This window comes from Xenopus laevis, chromosome 4S (assembly GCF_017654675.1).
Source record: "Xenopus laevis strain J_2021 chromosome 4S, Xenopus_laevis_v10.1, whole genome shotgun sequence".
Taxonomy (NCBI): Eukaryota; Metazoa; Chordata; class Amphibia; order Anura; family Pipidae; genus Xenopus; species Xenopus laevis.
The window spans coordinates 106,351,840-106,373,823 of NC_054378.1; the positions used below are offsets into that span (position 1 = coordinate 106,351,840).

General features: G+C 42.3%; 1 protein-coding gene across 7 annotated transcripts in view; it reads right to left on the reverse strand.

The window, feature by feature from the left end:
- Nucleotides 1–3,653: 3,653 nt before the first annotated feature.
- LOC108715830 (dedicator of cytokinesis protein 3-like) overlaps nt 3,654–21,984 on the reverse strand; it is a 176,980-nt gene continuing 158,649 nt past the window's right edge. For 6 of the 7 annotated variants that reach the window (XM_041561686.1, XM_041561689.1, XM_041561688.1 and 3 more), the window contains 13 exons: nt 21,296–21,462; nt 19,191–19,277; nt 18,739–18,918; nt 16,933–17,016; nt 14,847–14,963; nt 14,361–14,476; nt 14,123–14,246; nt 12,808–12,955; nt 12,152–12,267; nt 10,475–10,562; nt 9,241–9,360; nt 7,606–7,688; nt 3,654–5,550 (listed from right to left, as the gene is read on the reverse strand). In XM_041561686.1, the coding sequence (XP_041417620.1) occupies nt 5,125–5,550; nt 7,606–7,688; nt 9,241–9,360; nt 10,475–10,562; nt 12,152–12,267; nt 12,808–12,955; nt 14,123–14,246; nt 14,361–14,476; nt 14,847–14,963; nt 16,933–17,016; nt 18,739–18,918; nt 19,191–19,277; nt 21,296–21,462 (1,856 nt within the window). In that variant the 3' untranslated portion in view covers nt 3,654–5,124. The remainder of the gene's footprint in view (nt 5,551–7,605; nt 7,689–9,240; nt 9,361–10,474; nt 10,563–12,151; nt 12,268–12,807; nt 12,956–14,122; nt 14,247–14,360; nt 14,477–14,846; nt 14,964–16,932; nt 17,017–18,738; nt 18,919–19,190; nt 19,278–21,295; nt 21,463–21,984) is intronic. The other variant, XM_041561690.1, reaches the window with a different exon arrangement.

Genomic DNA, 21,984 nt, shown 5'->3' on the forward strand with positions numbered 1-21,984 from the left:
CCTGATGGCGGCTCAGGCAGTGAAGTACATAGACTGGAATACATAGTTCCCTTTGTCAGTGTCTGCCCTGGTGGAGCTTTCTATTGTCCCTATCACATTTACACTCGGTTTTATCCATTATAGCTGGAACTGAACCAAGGAGTAGTGCAAGATAATAGTGCTACTGATAACTGTTAGATATTCGCCATTTCAGACCCAGTCATGTATTATGGTGTAGGTTGGCAAAGACACCAACCCAGTCAGTGGTTTCATGCCTAAAGAGAAGCTTGTTTATATAAACTGTAGTTTTTCTGAAGCAATCACAACATTTGTACCAGCGCAAGACAAGTATATATTTAAAACACTTCTAATAATCTACCATACAAGGACCTGTTTGCCTTGTTAAAGGCAAAGTAAAGCCAACATATGAAAGTGTTTGAAAGTAATTAAAATATAATGCACTGTTGCACTGCACTGGTACAACTGGTGTGTTTGCATCAGAAACTCTAGTTTCTATAAACAAGCTGCTGTGTAGCCATGGGGGCAGCTATTCACACCTGAAAAAGGAGAAAAGGCAAAGGATACACAGCAGATAACAGATAAGCTCTGTAGTATACAATGGGATTCTTCAGTTTATCTGTTATCTACTGTGTATCCTGTGCTTGAATGGCTGCCCCCATGGCTACACAGCAGCTTGTTTATATAAACTATAGTTGTATTTCTGAAGCAAATACACCAGTTCTACCAGTGAAGGGTAACACTACATTATATTGTCATTACTTTAAGACACTTTACATTTTTTGTTGTTACTCTTCCTTTAAATCCTTTAAATGCAGTGCCGATTTCTGAGTGTGCCCCCACACCATAGATCCTTCAACCTCTAAAGCTGTTTAAAGTTTTGCCCATTGCCCAGATTATATCCACATAGGCCAGACTAAGCAATCCAAATGTTCAGTCATTGGACCAATGGTTTGATGCCATGGGTGAAGCATGCAGAACTGTTGGGCAACTGTGTGAGTTTCAATCATAGCCAAGCTACATTTCAAAAAGACCAGATATGGGTCAAGAACGGCAGTTCCTGCACCATCTCTCCCTACTATACCTGCTATCCCACAGTCACACTCCCTTCCCAGAGACTATTATCCCACTGTTACTATAGACACCATCTCTCCCTACTATACCTGCTATCCCACAGTCACACTCCCTTCCCAGAGACTATTATCCCACTGTTACTATAGACACCATCTCTCCCTACTATACCTGCTATCCCACAGTCACACTCCCTTCCCAGAGACTATTATCCCACTGTTACTATAGGCAACATCTCTCCCTACTATACCTGCTATCCCACAGTTACACTCCCTTCCCAGAGACTATTATCCCACTGTTACTATAGACACCATCTCTCCCTACTATACCTGCTATCCCACAGTCACAGTCCCTTCCCAGAGACTATTATCCACTGTTACTATAGGCACCATCTCTCCCTACTATACCTGCTATCCCACAGTCACACTCCCTTCCCAGAGACTATTATCCCACTGTTACTATAGGCACCATCTCTCCCTACTATACCTGCTATCCCACAGCCACAGTCCCTTCCCAGAGACTATTATCCCACTGTTACTATAGGCACCATCTCTCCCTACTATACCTGCTATCCCACAGCCACACTCCCTTCCCAGAGACTATTATCCCACTGTTACTATAGGCACCATCTCTCCCTACTATACCTGCTATCCCACAGCCACAGTCCCTTCCCAGAGACTATTATCCCACTGTTACTATAGGCACCATCTCTCCCTACTATACCTGCTATCCCACAGTCCCTTCCCAGAGACTATTATCCCACTGTTACTATAGACTCCATCTCTCCCTACTATACCTGCTATCCCCACAGTCCCTTCCCAGAGACTATTATCCCACTGCTACTATAGGCACCATCTTTCCCTACTATACATGCTATCCCAGAGCCACAGTCCCTTCCCAGAGACTATTGTCCCACTGTTACTATAGGCACCATCTCTCCCTACTATACCTGCTATCCCACAGTCACACTCCCTTCCCAGAGACTATTATCCCACTGCTACTATAGGCACAATCTCTCCCTACTATACCTGCTATCCCACAGTCACAGTCCCTTCCCAGAGACTATTATCCCAGTGTTACTATAGGCACCATCTCTCCCTACTATACCTGCTATCCCACAGTCACACTCCCTTCCCAGAGACTATTATCTCACTGTTACTATAGGCACCATCTCTTCCTACTATACCTGCTATCCCACAGTCACACTCCCTTCCCAGAGACTATTATCCTACTTTTACTATAGGCACCATCTCTCCCTACTATACCTGCTATCCCACAGTCACACTCCCTTCCCAGAGACTATTATCCCCACTGTTACTATAGGCACCATCTCTCCCTACTATACCTGCTATCCCACAGTCACAGTCCCTTCCCAGAGACTATTATCCCCACTGTTACTATAGGCACCATCTCTCCCTACTGTACCTGCTATCCCACAGTCACACTCCCTTCCCAGAGACTATTATCCACTGTTACTATAGGCACCATCTCTCCCTACTATACCTGCTATCCCACAGTCACACTCCCTTCCCAGAGACTATTATCCACTGTTACTATAGGCACCATCTCTCCCTACTATACCTGCTATCCCACAGTCACACTCCCTTCCCAGAGACTATTATCCCCACTGTTACTATAGGCACCATCTCTCCCTACTATACCTGCTATCCCACAGTCACAGTCCCTTCCCAGAGACTATTATCCCCACTGTTACTATAGGCACCATCTCTCCCTACTGTACCTGCTATCCCACAGTCACACTCCCTTCCCAGAGACTATTATCCACTGTTACTATAGGCACCATCTCTCCCTACTATACCTGCTATCCCACAGCCACAGTTCCTTCCCAGAGACTATTATCCCACTGTTACTATAGGCACCATCTCTCCCTACTATACCTGCTATCCCACAGACAAAGTCCTTTCCCAGAGTTTGTACACAGCCAGTGTATACATTTACAATTAATAATACTATAGCAGCCTAGCACGGTCCTGGAAATCTCCAAACGTAAATTTCAATCCACTCAAACCCAAAGTAGATTGGATATTTGTAAACAAAAAATTTGACTAGTATCGCGCTGGGCAAATTTGCCATGTTTTTGAAGGTGTGGCAAGCCTGGATAGAATACAGGTTTGGAAGCTCCTTCCCTCCCCACCTACTGACACTTTAATCCTTGGATAAGGTATAGAGAGATTCTAGTAGGAGATTGAGATTACAGGGGGCCGCAAAGGGAGGAAATCCACTTTTTTTTTTGTTTCACCTTTATTTTAGTATGTTTCTCTTCATGATTTTTCTTTATATTTTGTTTTGGAGTGTGTACAATTGTGTAATACTTTGCAACATACGTATTATCTTTTCATTATAAATATACATGTTGGAACTGAACTTCATTCGATCACAAGATCGGCAACTGAAACAAGTCAATATCTATGTTGAAGATCTCACACGACATGTAATGTACATCCATTAGATGTACCAATGTCATCTTTTCGGTTAAACATGTGATACTGTGAATGACTTTTATTTGAAAAAGAAATAAAAATATTGAAAATAATAAATAAATAATACTATAGCAGCTGATTTCCTCCTGTGCAGTAAACTTTATTTTCATATAACAACCATCTGAAGGAAAAAAAAACAACAACAGAAACAGAAGTGAATCGTATTTACACATAAACCGGACGGCACGGCGTGTGCGAGGAACATGCGGACACTGTATATACAAACACACACCCTGCGGGAAGCTGATTTTCAGGGACACAAAACTGCACCGCTGGAGGGCTGATACTATGAACACACATAAAAAGAGCTTGCTCATTCCCTTCTGATGGTGATTGATGGATTTTTAAATTTTCTCTGGACCCTCATAGACATCGAGGGGTAAAACCCCTGGGTGACAGGGCGGACAGGCTGCAATTTGTCGAGTCCAACAGCAGGAATAACCAATGTCCTGAATTGATGGGCAGGAGGAGAAGCAGTTTCTTCAAGGTGGGATAAATTAAATTGATTACAGCCATGCTATTACTGTGATTCCCTTCACATTCTCATAAATAAGACTTTTGGAACACAGAGCAATCTGACTCTCACTGCCCTCTCAGGAAGAATGTCACTGTCCCTTGCCCACTCGTTGTTGGAATAGAAAATGTGGTGCTTGTGGCAGATGCTGGAGTTGCCAATGGTGAATTTGAATATGAGTATGAAGTGTGTCTCAGGCTGTACTTTACCAAGAGCGTCAAAAAGCTGCCCTCCCCCTGTAACCTTAAGGCCAAGGGCACATGGAGGCACACCATTGTCGCTAAGCAGAGTCTCTTAGAAACACCTTTTCCAAATGATACCCAACTTGGCAGTGCCAGCGTCAGCCATAGGCAGTACTATTCAGTGGAATGGGAAGAAGTTTTGGGTGGGCAAGGATATTTTTATTACCAGTGATCTCAATGAGAGGGCCATTATCGGTCCATATGTGCTGTACGCCATAAGTACAAGATGCATCTCTCTCACATGTTTTGGAGCTCAGTGACTCTTCACCCTCACATGTTCTTACATAGCTTCTCATGTCAATCACACACATACTGTAATAAAAAGTAAAAACACACATCAATATTCTGTACATGTACCCCTTGCATCTTCATTACACACATATCTCAGTATCATGTACCCCCTTTTCCAAATATACAGATCTTCAAATCACACACCTCCCATCTCCCAAAACATACAGATCTCAGTAACACTGGGTACCCCTCACCTCTTCCTAAAATACTAGTCTCAAAAACTCAAACTAAAATATTCGCTTCCTCCTTCCATACAGCTCTCACAAACGCATACACAGGTTTCACTAACCTACAGATCTGACCAGTCCCTTCCACTAATTACTATTACTCCTCACTCATTCCAAACATACAGATCTCAATAACAAGTACCCATACCTCTTTCTGACCTACAGATCTCTGAAATGCTTACCCCTCACAAAGCATTTCATCGATCTGTAGGTTACCATCTCAAACATACTGCTCGTTAACTTCTCCTGCTGGTCCTCCTGCTCCATACAAGCTGCCCTTGCTACTGTTTGCTCATGTTGTGCTCCCACCCCACCCGTGCTGGTTGGTCTTTTTCCCCTGTGCAGTTTCTCCGATGTCTTCGTGTCCGTTCCTGATCAGCTCCTCCCTCCTCATTTTCTCCACTGGGTGACCGAGGTGGAGTGACCCCACCTGGGGCTGAATAACTTCTGCATGCCTGGAATTTAGGAGGCTCCAAGCCATTGGGATCTGACAGACTGTACCGCACTGGAGGATAATGTTGGAAGCCTCCAGTATGATCTTCTTCTGTCCTGGGGTCTGTAGTTGAAGCTGGGTCTGGGCACCCAGATAGATTTCCTTCACTTAGGGAAGAGACTCCACTGCTTGCGCTGCCTGAGAGTGGAGAATTACTGCCATCGAGGCATGACTGAGGGCTGGTGGGAGAGGCAGGGATAGTGTGAAGAGGACTCTGTAAAGAAACAAACAGAATCAACAGCTGGAACAGATAGAACCACCTTGTCACCTATCCACATCATATTTATAATTTTTCTTACATTTGACCACTTTCTGAATATTGTTTCCAGCTCTCTTGCTGAGCAAAACCTTCTCTTATAACTATTCAGCTTTGCCTGGCACCGGTTTTAGAACTGGACTGAGCTAATATTTTGCAAAAGTTACCTTCCTGCTTGCCAATAAATTATTCCATATCCTGGAACATATTGACTGCTAATTTGGATTCTTTTGGATTCTTCTGGCAATTGGTTGTCCTGTCTATAAAACCAACACAATTCCCATTGTCATTTCTTATCACTGCATTCCCATATGTGTGTGGTCAACTGACAGCTGAGCCTCTACATGATCTTAAAGTAAACCCAGTGGTCTTATGTTCAGATCAATTTGGCCAACATAGTTAGCTGGAAGACAAAAATGTGCTAATTTCACAGCCTGGCAAGACTATGTCTGATTTTCTCAGATTCACTTTCATCTGGTATTGTACCTATGGATTGTAGAAAAGCTGATGTAATTCCAATTACTATCTCAGCCTGGCAATTATAGGCCAGTAAGTTTGACATCTGTGGTTGGGCAAATTATTTGAAGGGTTGTTAAAGGATCACATTCAAAATTTGTCCTAGTGAATTACATTATGAGCAGCAATAAGCATGGCTTTATGAAGGATAGGTCATGTCAGACAAATTTGATTGCTTTTTATGATGAGGTAAGTAAGATGCTGGACACTGGGGCCAGTATGATCTATTTGGGTTTTGCCAAAGCGTTTGATACCCTGCCCCACAAACGACTGCTTTCTAAACTAAGGTCTGTTGGGCTGAATAAAGTCGTTTGCTCATGGATAGGAAGCCGGCTATAGGATCGGGTACAGAGGACGGTTGTTAATGGGACATTCTCTACTTGGAGTAAGGTTCTTAGTGGGGTCCCTCAGGGCTCGGTATTGGGTCCACTTTATTTAACTTGTTCATTAATGACTTAGGGGAGGGTATTGTAAGTAATGTATCAGTGTTTGCAGATGACACAAAATTATCCAGCCCAATTAATTCCATCCAGGATGTGGCATCCTTGCAACATGATCTTGACAAACTGGCAATCTGGGCAGCTAAGTGGCAAATGAGATTCAATGTTGATAAATGTAAAGTCATGCACCTGGGATGTAAAAATATCCAAGCCACTTATACCCTTAATGGGACTGCACTAGGCAAATCCATTATGGAAAAGGACCTTGGAGTCCTTGTAGATGATAAACTTGGCTGTAGCAAGCAATGCCAGTCAGCAGCATCAAGGGCAAATAAGGTCTTGAGCTGTATTAAAAGGGGCATAGAGTCACGGGAGGAGGGATCATTCTTCCACTTTATAGAGCACTGGTAAGGCCCAATCTAGAATATGCCGTACAGTTTTGGTCTCCATCACTCAGGACATTATTGTATTAGAGAGGGTACAGAGAAGGGCAACTAAGCTGGTAAAAGGTATGGAAAATCTTAGCTATGAGGAAAGACTGGCCAAATTGGGGAGAAGAGGCGCTTAAGGGGGGATATGATAACTATGTATAAATATATAAGGGGATAATACAATAATCTCTCTAATGCTTTATTTATCAGTAGGCACAAGGTCACCCATTATGATTAGAAGAAAAGAGGTTCCGCCTAAATATTCGGAAAGGGTTTTTTTTACAGCGAGACCTGTGAAGATGTGGAATTCTCTCCCCGAATCAGTGGTACAGGCTGATACATTAGATAGCTTTAAGAAGGGGTTGGATGGTATTTAGCAAGTGAGGGAATACAGGGTTATGCGAAATAGCTCATAGTACAAGTTGATTCAGGGACATTTTGGAGTCAGGAAGAAATTTTTCCCCCCTCTGAGGCAAATTGGAGAGGCTTTAGATGGGTTTTTTTTTTCCTTCCTCTGGATCAACTGGCAGTTAGGCAGGTTAAAAAAAGTTAAAAGGTTAAACTTGATCAACGTGTGTCTTTTTTCAACCTAACTTACTATGCTACTATGTTACATGGTACATTACCTTACGAAGGGACCTCATGTGCAGAGATGGGCCACCTTCCCCCATAGCAGGATGGAATGCATCAAAGTGCAGAGAGTAATGACCTTCAGAGGGAAAGAAAAGTATTCAAAACCCCCAGCAGATACTATGTTTCTACCCCAGCACCACCATGTTTCTCGATTTCTCCTCCCTGCCTTCTATAGGAGATATCCAGGGAGGAGAAATCGAGCGCCGCACGATGGATTGTCGCCCTGACGCCGTTTCAGAAGAGGAGCACATGCAGAGAATCGGTAAGTAATCTCTTAAAGGAATAGTTCAGTGTGAAAATAAAAACTGTGTAAATAGATAGGCTGTGCAAAATAAAAAATGTTTCTAATATAGTTAGTTAGCCAAAAATGTAATATATAAAGGCTGGAGTGAACAGATGTCTAATAAAACAGGCAGAATCCAACTTCCTGCTTTTCAGCTCTCTAACTCTGAGTTAGTCAGCGACTTGAAGGGGGGCCACATGGTACATTTCTGTTCAGTGAGTTTGTAATTGACCCTCAGCATTCAGCTCAGATTCAAAAGCAACAGATATGACCCATGTGGCCCCCCCTCAAGTCTCTGATTGGTTACTGCCTGGTAACCAGGGTAACCAGTCAGTGTAAACCAAGAGAGCTGAAAAGTAGTGTTGTGACTGACTTGTTATACATGAAATCACTCCAGCCTTTAAACATTACATTTTTGGCTAACTAACTATATTAGAAACATTTTTTATTTTGCACAGCCTATCTATTTACCCAGTTTTTATTTTTACACTGAACAATTCCTTTAATAAAAGCTTTGCGAATTAAAAGTTTCGACTGTGTTTTTTTTTGTTAAAAAGAAACAAATTTAAAAAAAACAATTACTGTTACTGGTCCTTTAAGCTGGCCATACACAGGCCGATAAAAGCTGCCGTCAGACCAAGTCGACAGCTTATCGGCCCGTGTGTGTGGTGCTCCGACGGGCTTCCCTGATCGATATCTAGGTCAAAATTCAGCCAGATGTCGATCTGCTAGGATTAAAAATCTGGTCAGATCGCGGCTGTATCTGTTCGTAGATGCGGTCCCGCGATCCGACCTTCCGTATTGGCAGCATTATGATCCAATCGTTGGGCCCTAGGGTCCATGATTGGATCAGCCCGTTATTGTCCACCTCAATGTGGGCATATCGGGGAGATATCCGCTTGTTTTGTATAACCACGTTTAGAGAGCTTTTACCTAGTTTTTATTTTTACACTGAACTGTTCCTTTAATGGCTCTCTGACCCATACTGTGTATTAACTGTACCTTCTGGTGCAAATTTGAGACCAAAGCTAGGCTTTGTCTATGGGGCTCTAAGGGCCGAGGCTTTGCAGCCTTCACGCATAAGTACAAGAATGTTTAGCTCTACCATGCTTGTTAGTAACAGTACTACTGCTCTTCTACATGTACCTTTTGACAATGAAAGGGATATTTATATTTTCCCAAGAGACCTAGGGGTCCTCAGGTAGACCTACTGTATGCATATAAAATGGAATCAGCATATACAAATAAGCATATTTGCTGCGCTGAGCTAGATAACTCCAATTGTTATACTATGCGTTTCCATATACCATTGTTGCCATTTTCCCCCTCATATACCAGTACCCACCTTGTGTCAGGCCCCTGGTGGTTCCAGTGGGGGTGAGGACGCTCCCAATGTGAGATGTCATTAAAGGAAGAGACTCCCTTGTCCCACTGTCAAGGCTCCAACTGCTGGGGGCTGCAAGCACTGAGAAAGCAACACAGTGTAAGAGATACAGATTGAGAGAGACAGCAGTGCAAATTCAGAGGCCGTAAGAATATAGACCAGTGACAGATAAATAGAAACATCAAAATAAAATTGTTAGATATCAAAGAGATTCTGTTGGGCATAGGCTTAATATCTCAGGCATGAGAGGGAGTGCAATAGTTACAAGCTGCGTCACTGGCACTCTAAATTAAAGGGATACTGTCATGGGAAAACATGTTTTTTTTCCCAAAATGCATAAGTTAATAGTGCTGCTCCAGCAGACTTCTGCACTGACATCCGTTTAGCAATCATATTTTTTTATATTTCATTTTGAAATCTAACATGGGGCTAGACATATTGTCAGTTTCCCAGGTGCCCCCAGTCATGTGACTTGTGCTCTGATAAACTTCAGTCAATCTTTATTGCTGCACTGCAAGTTGGAGTGATGTCACCCTCTCCCTTCTCCCCCCAGCAGCCCATCAAAAGAACAATGGGAAAGTAACAAGATAACAGCTCCCTGGTAGATATAAGAACAGCACTCAATAGTAAAATCCATGTCCCACTGAGACACCTTCAGTTACACTGAGTAGGAGAAACAATAGCCTGTCAGAAAGCAGTTCCATAGTGCAGCACTGGCTCTTTCTGAATGCACAAGACCAGGCAAAATGACCTGAGATGGCTGCTTCCACACCAATATTACAACAAACACTTGTTGGGTTTGGAATAAAATGTTACATGGTAGAATGAATTATTTGCAGTATACACAGTATCTAGTATAGGTAGGTAAATCTAAAACAACTGGACTTGTTGTGTAATCATTGAAGACGTTTCACTACTCATCCGAGCAGCTTCTTCAGTTCAACTGACTGGTGTGGGAAGTTCCCAGCATATAAACTCTTCCACTAATCCAATCACAATGACACATGTACACAGTGTAATTAAGAAATAAAAACTACACTAAAAAATCATGACAAAATCCCTTAAAGTGCTTCAGAATGCCTGTGTGTAGGGTCAGCTTTTTAGTTGTAAAAACATGGCTGACTTTGGTTGGATTCTGACAACACTCTTTCTACAACCTTCCCCTTGTAACCCACAATAGAACTTAAATTCTCACCTTTTTCAGCTACAGACAGGTTGGGGTCACTGCACGGCTTACAGGGGCCCAGGACCTGCTGGAACAGTGCACGAGGGTACATGCAGCGCTGTGAAAACACCCAGGAGAGAATTATAAAAACAGGGAAAAGACAGACAGACATTAGTTCAGCAAAAATGCCAGGAATAACTAATTTCCAAAGTAAGCAAAAAGAGTTCAAGTATAGCACTCCAAGTGGCTGTTCAATGAAGCATCTGAATGCAATTGCCATATGTTGCTAAATTGCACTACTCATATCCTATCAGTGTGAAGGATATCAGATATAACACTATGAATATTTACATGGTAAGCAGTCTGCCCTATATGCTGCTTACAATGATGTTTTGGGCCTGGGAGTTAAAAGCGTGGATTTAGAACAGGCCCCGGCATTTCAAGTAAACAAAGGCCCATCGGTTCCCCACCAGCCCAATTAATAGTGACTGTCTATGGCATCTTACAGCAACCCCTCTGGTATTTGCCAGAACCCACAGATTCCAGGCCAGTCCGGGCCTAAAAGACACGCTAGATAGAAAATTAGGCAAAGTTTTCCCTAATCCAATTACCCACAGGAAAGTTAATTTCACATTGTTCTTATAATTTTACTATTCAAATCAATAACCTCAAAAATATCCAGTCAATGGCATTTGACATGAGAAAAACAACAAAGACCTCCACAAGGATTGCTGTGTAACCCTATAAGAGACAAGGCTGTAGCACTAATGTAACTTGGTAGGTTAAGGTACTATTAGTACTGATACCATCACTTCCCTGCATCCGTTACTCCCATCTCTGGAAAGGACTGAGTTCTGTAACAATGAACATAAAGGGGATGCAAGACTAAGCACAGCACAAACACTGTTAATACATAATATGAGCGACACAGATCAGTATGGCAGCACACCATACAGAGAAACATCCCAGTTCCTAACACAAGAATAGAGAAGCTTACATGGAACACCAGTCAAATGATTGGAGTTCTGGGACAAGAAGTTCTTGATTTGCTGATTGCTTGAGATGCATTCTGGGTATATGCCAATGAGCATTATACTGCAGTTGTTTTCAGCACAGACTTCTTTGTCTGAACCTTCCTCTCTTTTAGTGGCCATGAAATATGCTGCATGGCTCATTGGCACTATACAAATATAATTATGCACATATCTATGTGCTCAAAGAGAAATAGCACAAAGGATAAGGCTAGAAACCCTACACCTACTTGGTAGTCAGTACCAACCAAAGGAAACCACAGCCCATTTGCAGTGAAGATCTGTGTCTCTAAAGATGCCCCAGTAGCTCCCCAATCCCACTGCCGTTCTGCTGTCAGTTATCTGAGCTTAGGACCTGGCTGACCATTTATTTTATATATTAAGTATAAAATGGATTAAACAAGACTGGGCAGCCCAGATCACACTGAGCATGTGCAGTGCCACTGACACTCAAAAGATGATCGAAGATGTGGAGCCACTGTGGACAATGTTGAAGGCCTGGATCATTACTGTTAAGGCCTGCTGAATTGGTAAGTAAATTCAGTACATAAAATAAAGCATTTCTAGTCATATTCTTATTAGGTGTTGGTTCTCCTTGAAATGTGTCTCCATCAAAGAGTCAAAGACTCAGTGTAGCACATTCAATGTTTGATAAGCATTGAATGTTTCTGTGTACCTGGCCATTGTCTGTGCTGGTCTGGTACATGGCACTGCTGGGTCGGTCCCTTGGTGCTGGTAGCAGCATCACCAGATCTCGTGAGTGGCGGTATTTATCTGGGAGAGAGGGTGATCCTGCGGGGAGAATGAAAATGAAGGTCACCTACGGACCTTACTTACCTCTAGTGACCTCCTGTGAAATTCTCTGTGACCTGACAAAGCAGGACCTAAAAGCCTCTAGCTTCTAACCTACCATATCACCTTGGGAAAGTGGCCAAAGGCTCTTCCTCCCTATTATTGAACTTTAGACAGAACATATACCCCAATTAAAGGCAGAGTAAACTTTCAGTGGGAAGGTTTATATTCCCTTTGCATTTTCTTTCAGTTCGTCCCCTTAACACTTATCTGGAGCAAATGGTGGAATCAAAGAAAGGGCTGCTCTGAAGCAGGAATATTTTAGGGGATAATATTCATGAATGTCTGAATAAACCTTGACATTTGCCAAATTGCATCTCCCGGAGCAGGACCTCTTCTCCCCTCCACCCATTCAATAAATCTTTCTGTAAGGATACTACTGATACATGCAATATCATTTGGCATCTTTTCATTAGACCTTCCAGTGCCCACAGAGATTTCAACTGAAACTATCTATCCTCTATAGACCATTGCCCCCACCTCGTGTGCTGGAAGGTGCTGAATTAACAAGCTGCGATGGCGCAGAGTGAGTGGAACTGAGACTAGAGGAAGAGGGGCTTGTGTAGGATGAAGATAATGCAGAAACATTAGTGATAGAGCCAGCATGTAGAGAGTGCGGGAGCAGCATCTGTAAGACAGCCAGAGAAAGTGACTCAGATACAAAATACATTGACAGGGAATGTCAAAGACAGACAGAGCACAGATAAGAACCCTTCTCCTACCCAGGACCTCCTTTTAGTTTGTCTTCTTATTCAAACCACCCCCCTCATGTACATCTTTGCACATGTCCCATGTGGAACAGTTCTTCCCTTAACTGACACAGAACCAGAATCTCGGCTCGAGAATGTTCTCTGTTCAGCTGCAGAAACCTATGGTTAATCTTGCGTCTCTTTGCCCATTTAAAGAACCAACCAGAACATTTTCATTCCCAAATGACTGACAAAATTTCATATCCCCATACAGAGTCTTGAACCGGATATTTAGCTCAGACAGGTCTTAAAGCAAATTGTAATGAGAATATTGTTCTTAAAGGAATGGGATTATTTTGCACCAGGCCTAGGGTTGCCACCTGGCTGGTAATTTACCGGCCTGGCTGGTAATTTTTCCCAGAAAAGGTGGCAGCCCTAACCGGGCCCTTCCAAAGTTTTTTTTGCTAGCAGGGTTTGGCACAGTGAAGTTACTCTACTGTAAGTTTCTTTAGGCAGTCAATGAAGTGGGGTGGGCACTAACCATGTCAAAGAGTGAGAAAGTGCAGATCCCCAGGCAACAAACAGTGGTCATCTAATGAGGTTACAAAAGGAGCCCCAAACGAATCACTCCCTCTGAGAATCAGGACTCAATTAACATTTTATTTACCACTATTTATGCAAAATGGTACAGTAAGATAACAAGAGCTGTTTTAGCCTACGGGGGACGTCCTGGAATCAATTTGGAGTTGTTTGGAGACATCCTGAAAATTTAGTTTTTTTGATGAAAAAACTCAAATCGAATACGATCCCATTCACCCAAATTTGAAAAATTTGTTTTGTTTTTCTTTCTAAAAATTTCGATTGGTTGTTTTTTCGAATTCATGGGAGTTCATGCGAGTTTTTACAAACTCCCATGAACTCGAAATTCGACCCTTGATAAATCTGCCCCTAGGTGTCTGTGGAATCCCACGTGACTTGCAAACTACTGTATCTCTTCTTGTACCAAAGTTCAGTAAGTGACATTATTGCTAGATGTTGCAACCCCTGAGTTTGGCCATGGGTCTAAAAATTATGCAACTGAAGTACAAGGGGAGGAGTGTCCATACCTGCATGGAGTAGGGGTCCTCATTCTCACTGTCTCCAGCTGTGGGTGTTGTCCCTGTATCACTGGATGCATGTGACGAGAGAGAGGAAGAGGAATGTCGCACAGAGTTCAGAACTACTAGAGGACTAGGGGGCAAAAAATAAATATGCATCATTTTACAGCCACCGGAATTGACAAACAGACAGAGATACAGACAGCAAACATGGGACACACATAGGCAAATGCATTGGATTTGATACCTATGTCTGTGTAATAGTCGCACACTGTCGCCACTCATAGTTCCCTGAGCTAACAAGATGTTACCACGAGGAAGGGGAGGGCAAGAGATGTTCATTTTCTCCAGCATGGGGAACTCCTGGGGTGGATACAAGAGACACATAACAATGTTACTGTATAGTCTGCTCCAGCCCACCCTTGACTTGCTCTAAGTTCTGAAAAGGGTAAGTGGGGGCAATCTGCAGAGAGGAGTGAGGTTGGGATGCTGGCAGAAAGGTTGTCGGTGATAAGGTAAGTGGAGGGTGGTAGGGGGCCAGTGGAAGCCAAGACAAGAGGTACTTGCCCTGGGTACAAGTACCTCTTGGCCCAGCAATACTGAATCCCCCACTTAGGATCTGGCTAAATCACTGAATCTAAACCCTAATTTGCATATTGAGATTAGATAAATGCACCCAGCATGTTTTGTGGAACTTCAAGCTTCATAAAAGGTGGGTGTAACTTGCCTTTACCTGGTAGAGACTGGAACGCATAACCTGGAACTGATCCACCAGCTTCTTATGAAGAGGACGCATCTCAGGGTGAACACATCTCTCATGTACAGCCAGCCCTACACCGAGAACGTGGACCTGGAACACACAAGTCGTCAAGTCGTCATATGAAACACATACAATTTATATTCTTATAGAGTTTCTTCATCATTCACTGCCCAATCGGAACTTACAGTAAGGTCCCTACGACGGACAGTTTTATCAAGAGTCGGTTAACCTGCCTGTATGTTTTTGCAGCGTTGAAGGAAACTGGACCAATTATTACAATAATTTGCAAATTGAGGCTACTGTATATGAAAACATTGTTCAGTCAATAAATTCACCCCCCAACACCTCCCAAATTGATAGAGTTGCAGTTCATCTACAGCCCTACCTCCCTTGAGCTTCAAGCACCAATGTCTGTTTGGTTGATTTAGTTCATTCTCTCTATTCATTTTTTTTGTCTTCCAGATGCCTGCCACAGTTTGCTGTTGCCCATGCTTTGTGGATAATTAGGCTTTCATTAAGATCAGGTATGTAATATGTCTTTTTCCATGTTGTCCATAATCTTTTGTTTGGATCATATTATATGCCATATACTTATAAAGTTCATTAGATTTATACTAGGGATGCACCAAATCCAGGATTCAGTTCAGGATTCGGCCTTTTTCAGCTAGATTCAGATTAGGCCGAATCCTTCTGCCAGGCCAGACCGAATCTGAATCCTAATTTACATATCAAATTAGGGGCGGGGAGGGAAATCACGTGACTGTTTGTCACAAAACAAGGAAGATAAAAAATTTTCCTCTTCCCACCCCTAATTAGCATATGCAAATTTGGATTTGGTTCGGTATTCGGCCAAATCTTTCTCAAAAGAGAATCCAATCCAAAATAGTGGATTCGGTGCATCCCTAATTTATATGTTCGGTCTTTGTAGGGATTTTTGGCATCTTCTTGTAGTTTATGGGTAGATTATTCCTGTTTTAGGGATAACTTGCAATCGTGGGTTTAGTAGAGCTAGGTCTAATTGTTGAGCTCAGTTGGGTCAGCTCGTGTATAATGGAAGTATAATGGAACTTATACGGAACTTATACTTCCATTGATTAAATGACCAAATCAGTAGCACTTCCATTGTATTTAAACATATTTTAACTTATGCTTTTAAATAATGGGCGTTGGTTTGGGCAGTCTCTCTTTCTTAAATGGAACTTGTGTCCAATAGGTTTGGATAACTAGGCAGCTCCACCATGTGTGTTATAAAATGCCTCCATGTTTATAGTGACGCCAGCATAGGGTTTCAACGCCGGGATGTTGGGTTTATCTTGTGCAAGATGTCTGGTGATTTTGTACTATCTGCATGGCACATTTTGTCGGTTCTTGATGTGATTTGTGAATCTAGAATTTGTACAGTGCTTGTGTTGCCTTGTTTCATTCTTCTAGTGTGTAGTGGTGTGTGTGTATTACGTGGGTCACCATGTGTCATTAGTACGTTATATACTGCAGATATCCCTTTAGAGAGGGGATACCTAACCTTTTTTTTTTAACCAGTGAGCTACATTCAAATGTTAAAAGAGTTGGGGAGCAATACAAGCACAAACTTACAGAACATAAAAATACAGTATAGGCAGTGCATATGGGCTGCAGTAAGTGCCTGTAGATATTAAAAAAAGTTTTGTTTGGGGATATTCTACTTCTTTTGTAAGTCTCAGAACGGCAGCATATTGTTTTCTTGTACCAAGTGTTTTGCTGTTGTGAGTCCTTGTGGTTCAAGTGTCCTGAGTGCATTTTGCCAGATAGCATTTCTTTCTTGATTTTTGCTAAATTTTTATAGATGCTCTCATTGTATGTAGCGGGTTCATTTGCTTTAGTGGGGTTTGTGGAAACACTTGGTACAATAAAACAATATGCTGGCGTTCAGAGACTTGCAAAAGAAGTAAAATATCCCCAAGCAAGACTTCCATTTTAATATGTTCAAACGTATACAGTATCTTTCCACGATCAAATCTGCCACTGCCATGTGGATTTCCCTTTGGCAGTGAATAGACAAACAAGTGTGTGACTACTGTACCTGCTCCTGCATCAGCTCCTTTAGTTGGCTGATCTTCTCCGCATCCTCAGGGTGCTGTGTGATGTACTCTTTATCAAAGAAGGCCTGCAAGACAGAGGGATACAGGTGAAATGAACAGTGAGTGATTGCTGAGAATAAGGTTTCAACTGGAAGTGAAGAATTCAACCTCACTCTACAGAAATCGGACATAATGGAAAGCACAGATCTTGTTGCAATCAACTGATGTCACCGTGGATTCAGGGACAATTCAAACAAACTGTCACATGGAAGGTCAAAGCCCCACAGTTTGGGAAACACTATCTACATTCACATGAACATCCCTCAGGCAGTAAAACACTGTGACTTGCTCAAAAGAACCATATTTACCTTGGGGGTGCTAGTTTAGGTCCAGCCATATGAAGACAGACACCAGCAAAATCTGATGGAGACTTTATAGAGTCCATAGGGGACTTTTAAGCACTATTTAATCTAAGAATAAACATGGAGCATGGTTGAACAAATCAGCTCCAAATATAGGGCGGAGATCCCCTTACACTTTTCTATGGATCAATGATATCTAATTAGTGAGTCTCTGTCATACTTGAAGAGCCCAGTGATCATGCCTTTAAAGGGATACTGTCATGGGAAAAAACATTTTTTCAAAATAAATCAGTTAATAGTGCTGCTCCAGCAGAATTCTGCACTGAAATCCATTTCTCAAAAGAGCAAACAGATTTTTTTATATTCAATTTTGAAATCTGACATGGGGCTAGACATATTGTCAATTTCCCAGATGCCCCAAGTCATGCGTCTGGTAGATCTGAGAACAACAATCAATAGTAAAAACCCATGTCCCACTGAGACACATTCAGTTACATTGAGAAGGAAAAACAGCAGCCTGCCAGAAAGCATTTCTCTCCTAAAGTGCAGGCACAAGTCACATGACCAGGGGCAGCTGGGAAATTGACAAAATGTCTAGCCCCATGTCAGATTTCAAAATTGAATATAAAAAAATCTGTTTGCTCTTTTGAGAAATGGATTTCAGTGCAGAATTCTACTAGAGCAGCGCTATTAACTGATTCATTTTGAAAAAAATGTTTTTTCCCATGACAGTATCCCTTTAATGAAGATTTGCTACTTAAAGGGTTGGTTCACCTTTAAGTTAACTTTGAGTATGTTATAGAACGGCCAATTCTAAGCAGCTTTTCATTTGGTCTTCATTATTTATCTTTCTATCGTTTTTTAATTATTTATTTTAATTATCTTGTTCTGACTCTTTCCAGCTTTCAAATAGGGTCACAGACCCCATCTAAAAAACAAATGCCCTGTAAGGCTACACATTTCTAATTATTTGTACTTCCTATTATTCCACTTTCTATTAAAGCCCTATTTACAGGTATATTCCAGTCTCTTATTCAAATCAATGCATGGTTGCTAGGGTAATTTGCACCCTACCAAGCAGCTTACTGAAACAGCAATCTGGAGAGCTGCTGAATAAAAAGCTAAATAACTCAAAAACCACAAATGATAAAAAATTAAAATCAATTACAAACTGTCTCAGAATATCACTCTCTACTACAAGTTAACTCAAAGATGAACAACCCCCTTTTCCTTGCTTATCATATTCCTAATTTCTTTTCAACCAAAAATACAAAGCAGTTTGCAAAGCTAACACACCACCTAAACATAAACTCGTGACAACTTAATGATCCTAAACTTGTAACTCAAAATCCCTGTTCTAGAAAAGGTGTTCCTGCATTTCCAATCTTTGCCCTGTGCTCTCATTTGTCTACAACCTCTTCTTATACACTTAAACATGTTTCTTACCTCCTGATAGCGGGTGATTCCCCCATTCACAGCAGCATCTATGACTCCATTTAGACACATGCTGAGCAAGTTGATGTTGCCTTGTAGGTTATGGTGCTGATACTGAGTGATAAGGGCTCGGAGCTCTTGAGTCTTGTTGCCAAGAACCTGCAGAGCATTCTCAAGCGGGCTGACTTCCACCTGTTCATAAGTCATAAAACTACGTTTCAGAATAATTGTTTGGATTAAAAGATGACATGGCCTGCAGTTTATAACATTAATTTAGTATAAATGCAAGTCCTAGACAGTATGAGGCCGACCTTCCATCTATCTAAGCAGGTCTCATATTCCAAATTCGGTATAAATGTGCACCTCAACTGCTGTCAGGTTCCCTATGTAGCTTTTTATTTACAAAGGGGATCTCGTCATATTCAAACACGACAGGCAAACCATTCCCATCAGATGAAATTTACCAGTTCTCTCTTCTGCACTTCGAACCAACACGAGATCCCAGGAAGACTGTGAGACAGTGTAAGAGTGCTGCGCTCTATCCATAGACTCTACAAGGTAAACAGACAATAGGCAATCTATTTGCGAGTGAGCATAATATTCTTACTGTTGCAGCCACCATGTTGTCTTACTACAACTGATATCCCACAGCCACAGTCCCTTCCCAGAGACTATTATCCTACTGCTACTATAGGCACCATCTCTCCCTACTATACCTGTTATCCCACAGCCACAGTCCTTTCCTTCCCAGAGACTATTATCCCACTGTTACTATAGGCACCATCTCTCCCTACTATAACTGCTATCCCACAGTCACACTCCCTTCCCAGAGACTATCATCCCACTGTTACTATAGGCACCATCTCTCCCTACTATACCTGCTATCCCACAGTCACAGTCCCTTCCCAGAGACTATTATCCCACTGTTACTATAAGCACCATCTCTCCCTACTATACCTGCTATCCCACAGTCACACTCCCTTCCCAGAGACTATTATCCCACTGTTACTATAGGCACCATCTCTCCCTACTATACCTGCTATCCCACAGTCACAGTCCCTTCCTTCCCAGAGACTATTATACCACTGTTACTATAGGCACCATCTCTCCCTACTATACCTGCTATCCCACAGTCACACTCCCTTCCCAGAGACTATTATCCCACTGTTACTATAGGCACCATCTCTCCCTACTATACCTGCTATCCCACAGCCACAGTCCCTTCCCAGAGACTATTATCCTACTGCTACTATAGGCACCATCTCTCCCTACTATATCTGCTATCCCACAGCCACAGTCCTTTCCTTCCCAGAGACTATTATCCCACTGTTACTATAGGCACCATCTCTCCATACTATAACTGCTATCCCACAGCCACACTCCCTTCCCAGAGACTATTATCCCACTGTTACTATAGACACCATCTCTCCCTACTATACCTGCTATCCCACAGTCACAGTCCCTTCCCAGAGACTATTATCCACTGTTACTATAGACACCATCTCTCCCTACTATACCTGCTATCCCACAGTCACACTCCCTTCCCAGAGACTATTATCCCACTGTTACTATAGACACCATCTCTCCCTACTATACCTGCTATCCCACATTCACACTCCCTTCCCAGAGACTATTAACCCAACTGCTACTATAGGCTCCATCTCTCCCTACTATACCTGCTATCCCACATTCACACTCCCTTCCCAGAGACTATTAACCCAACTGCTACTATAGGCACCATCTCTCCCTACTATACCTGCTATCCCACAGTCACACTCCCTTCCCAGAGACTATTAACCCTACTGCTACTAGGCACCATCTCTTAATCTATTGTCACCAACTATACCTATCTGAACTGTAACACACTTTTTATAACTCTTATAGTGTAATCGAAAGATCATTTGGGGGCTGATTCACTAAGCTCGAGTGAAGGATTCGAATGAAAAATACTTCGAATTTCGAAGTATTTTTTGGGTACTTCGACCATCGAATTGGTTAAATTCGTTCGAATTCGAACGAAATCGAACGAATCGAACGAAAAATCGTTCGACTATTCGACCATTCGATAGTCGAAGTACTTCCCCTTTAAAAAAAACTTCGACCCCCTACTTCGGCAGCTAAAAGCTACCGAAGTCAATGTTAGCCTATGGGGAAGGTCCCCATAGGCTTGCCTGTGATTTTTTGATCGAAGGATTTTCCTTCGATCGTTGGATTAAAATCCTTCGAATCGTTCGATTCGAAGGATTTAATCGTTCGATCGAACGGAAAATCCTTCGATCGATCGATCGCAGGATTAGCGCTAAATCCTTCGACTTCGATATTCGAAGTCGAAGGATTTCAATCCGAGGGTCGAATTTCGAAGTATTTTTAACTTCGAAATTCGACCCTTAATGAATCTGCCCCTAAGTGTACTGCAATATTTAAGAACAATACATTAGCAATACGCAGTGATGCTGTACAACACCAAAATGCTATTGGTACAACACCTGGCATGGCTATTGTGTTCACTCCCCAGTAGCACAAGGAAGAAGTGCTCTGCAAGACACTGTTAATTTGCCACCATTCTGACCTTAAATTCGTTGTCTTTGTCTCGTGTTCCTCGGTGAAATGGTCGGTCGTATCTAAACCTTCTTACACTGTTCACTCGATAGAAGCTCTTTATTTTCTCTGGAACCTGATCCATTTGCAACATATGTGGGGTGTCTGGGAGAGGAGTCACTGCATAAATCTGCAGGTCTGATGAAAAGAGTCACGGAGCAAACAGAGTAATGATATAGACAGAAAGCTGTACTATCTGCCCCATATTTAGGCTTCATCCAGTCATGTTCCCTGATTTGCTCATCCAGTCCACTGACCTGTATTGCTTCTTCCCAATCACCCGTCCTGCTTTGCTTTCATCTAGTCATGTGCCCAACCTTTAATGTATGCCATAATGTGGCCTACCTTACTTCCATGCTCTTATACCCTGTATTGCTTTTATCTAGCCATCTGCTCTGCACTGCTTTCATACACTCATGTACCCTGCACTGCTTTCATACACTCATGTACCCTGCACTGCTTTCATACACTCATGTACCCTGCACTGCTTTCATACACTCATGTACCCTGCACTGCTTTCTTCTAGCTATCTGCTCTGCTTTTATGCACTCATGTACCCTGCACTTTATCCATTAACCTACCATTCACGTGTACATCTAGCCCTTGCGGGTTCATCCAATAATCTGCCCTGTTGTTACCCACTGCATTTATACCCATTAC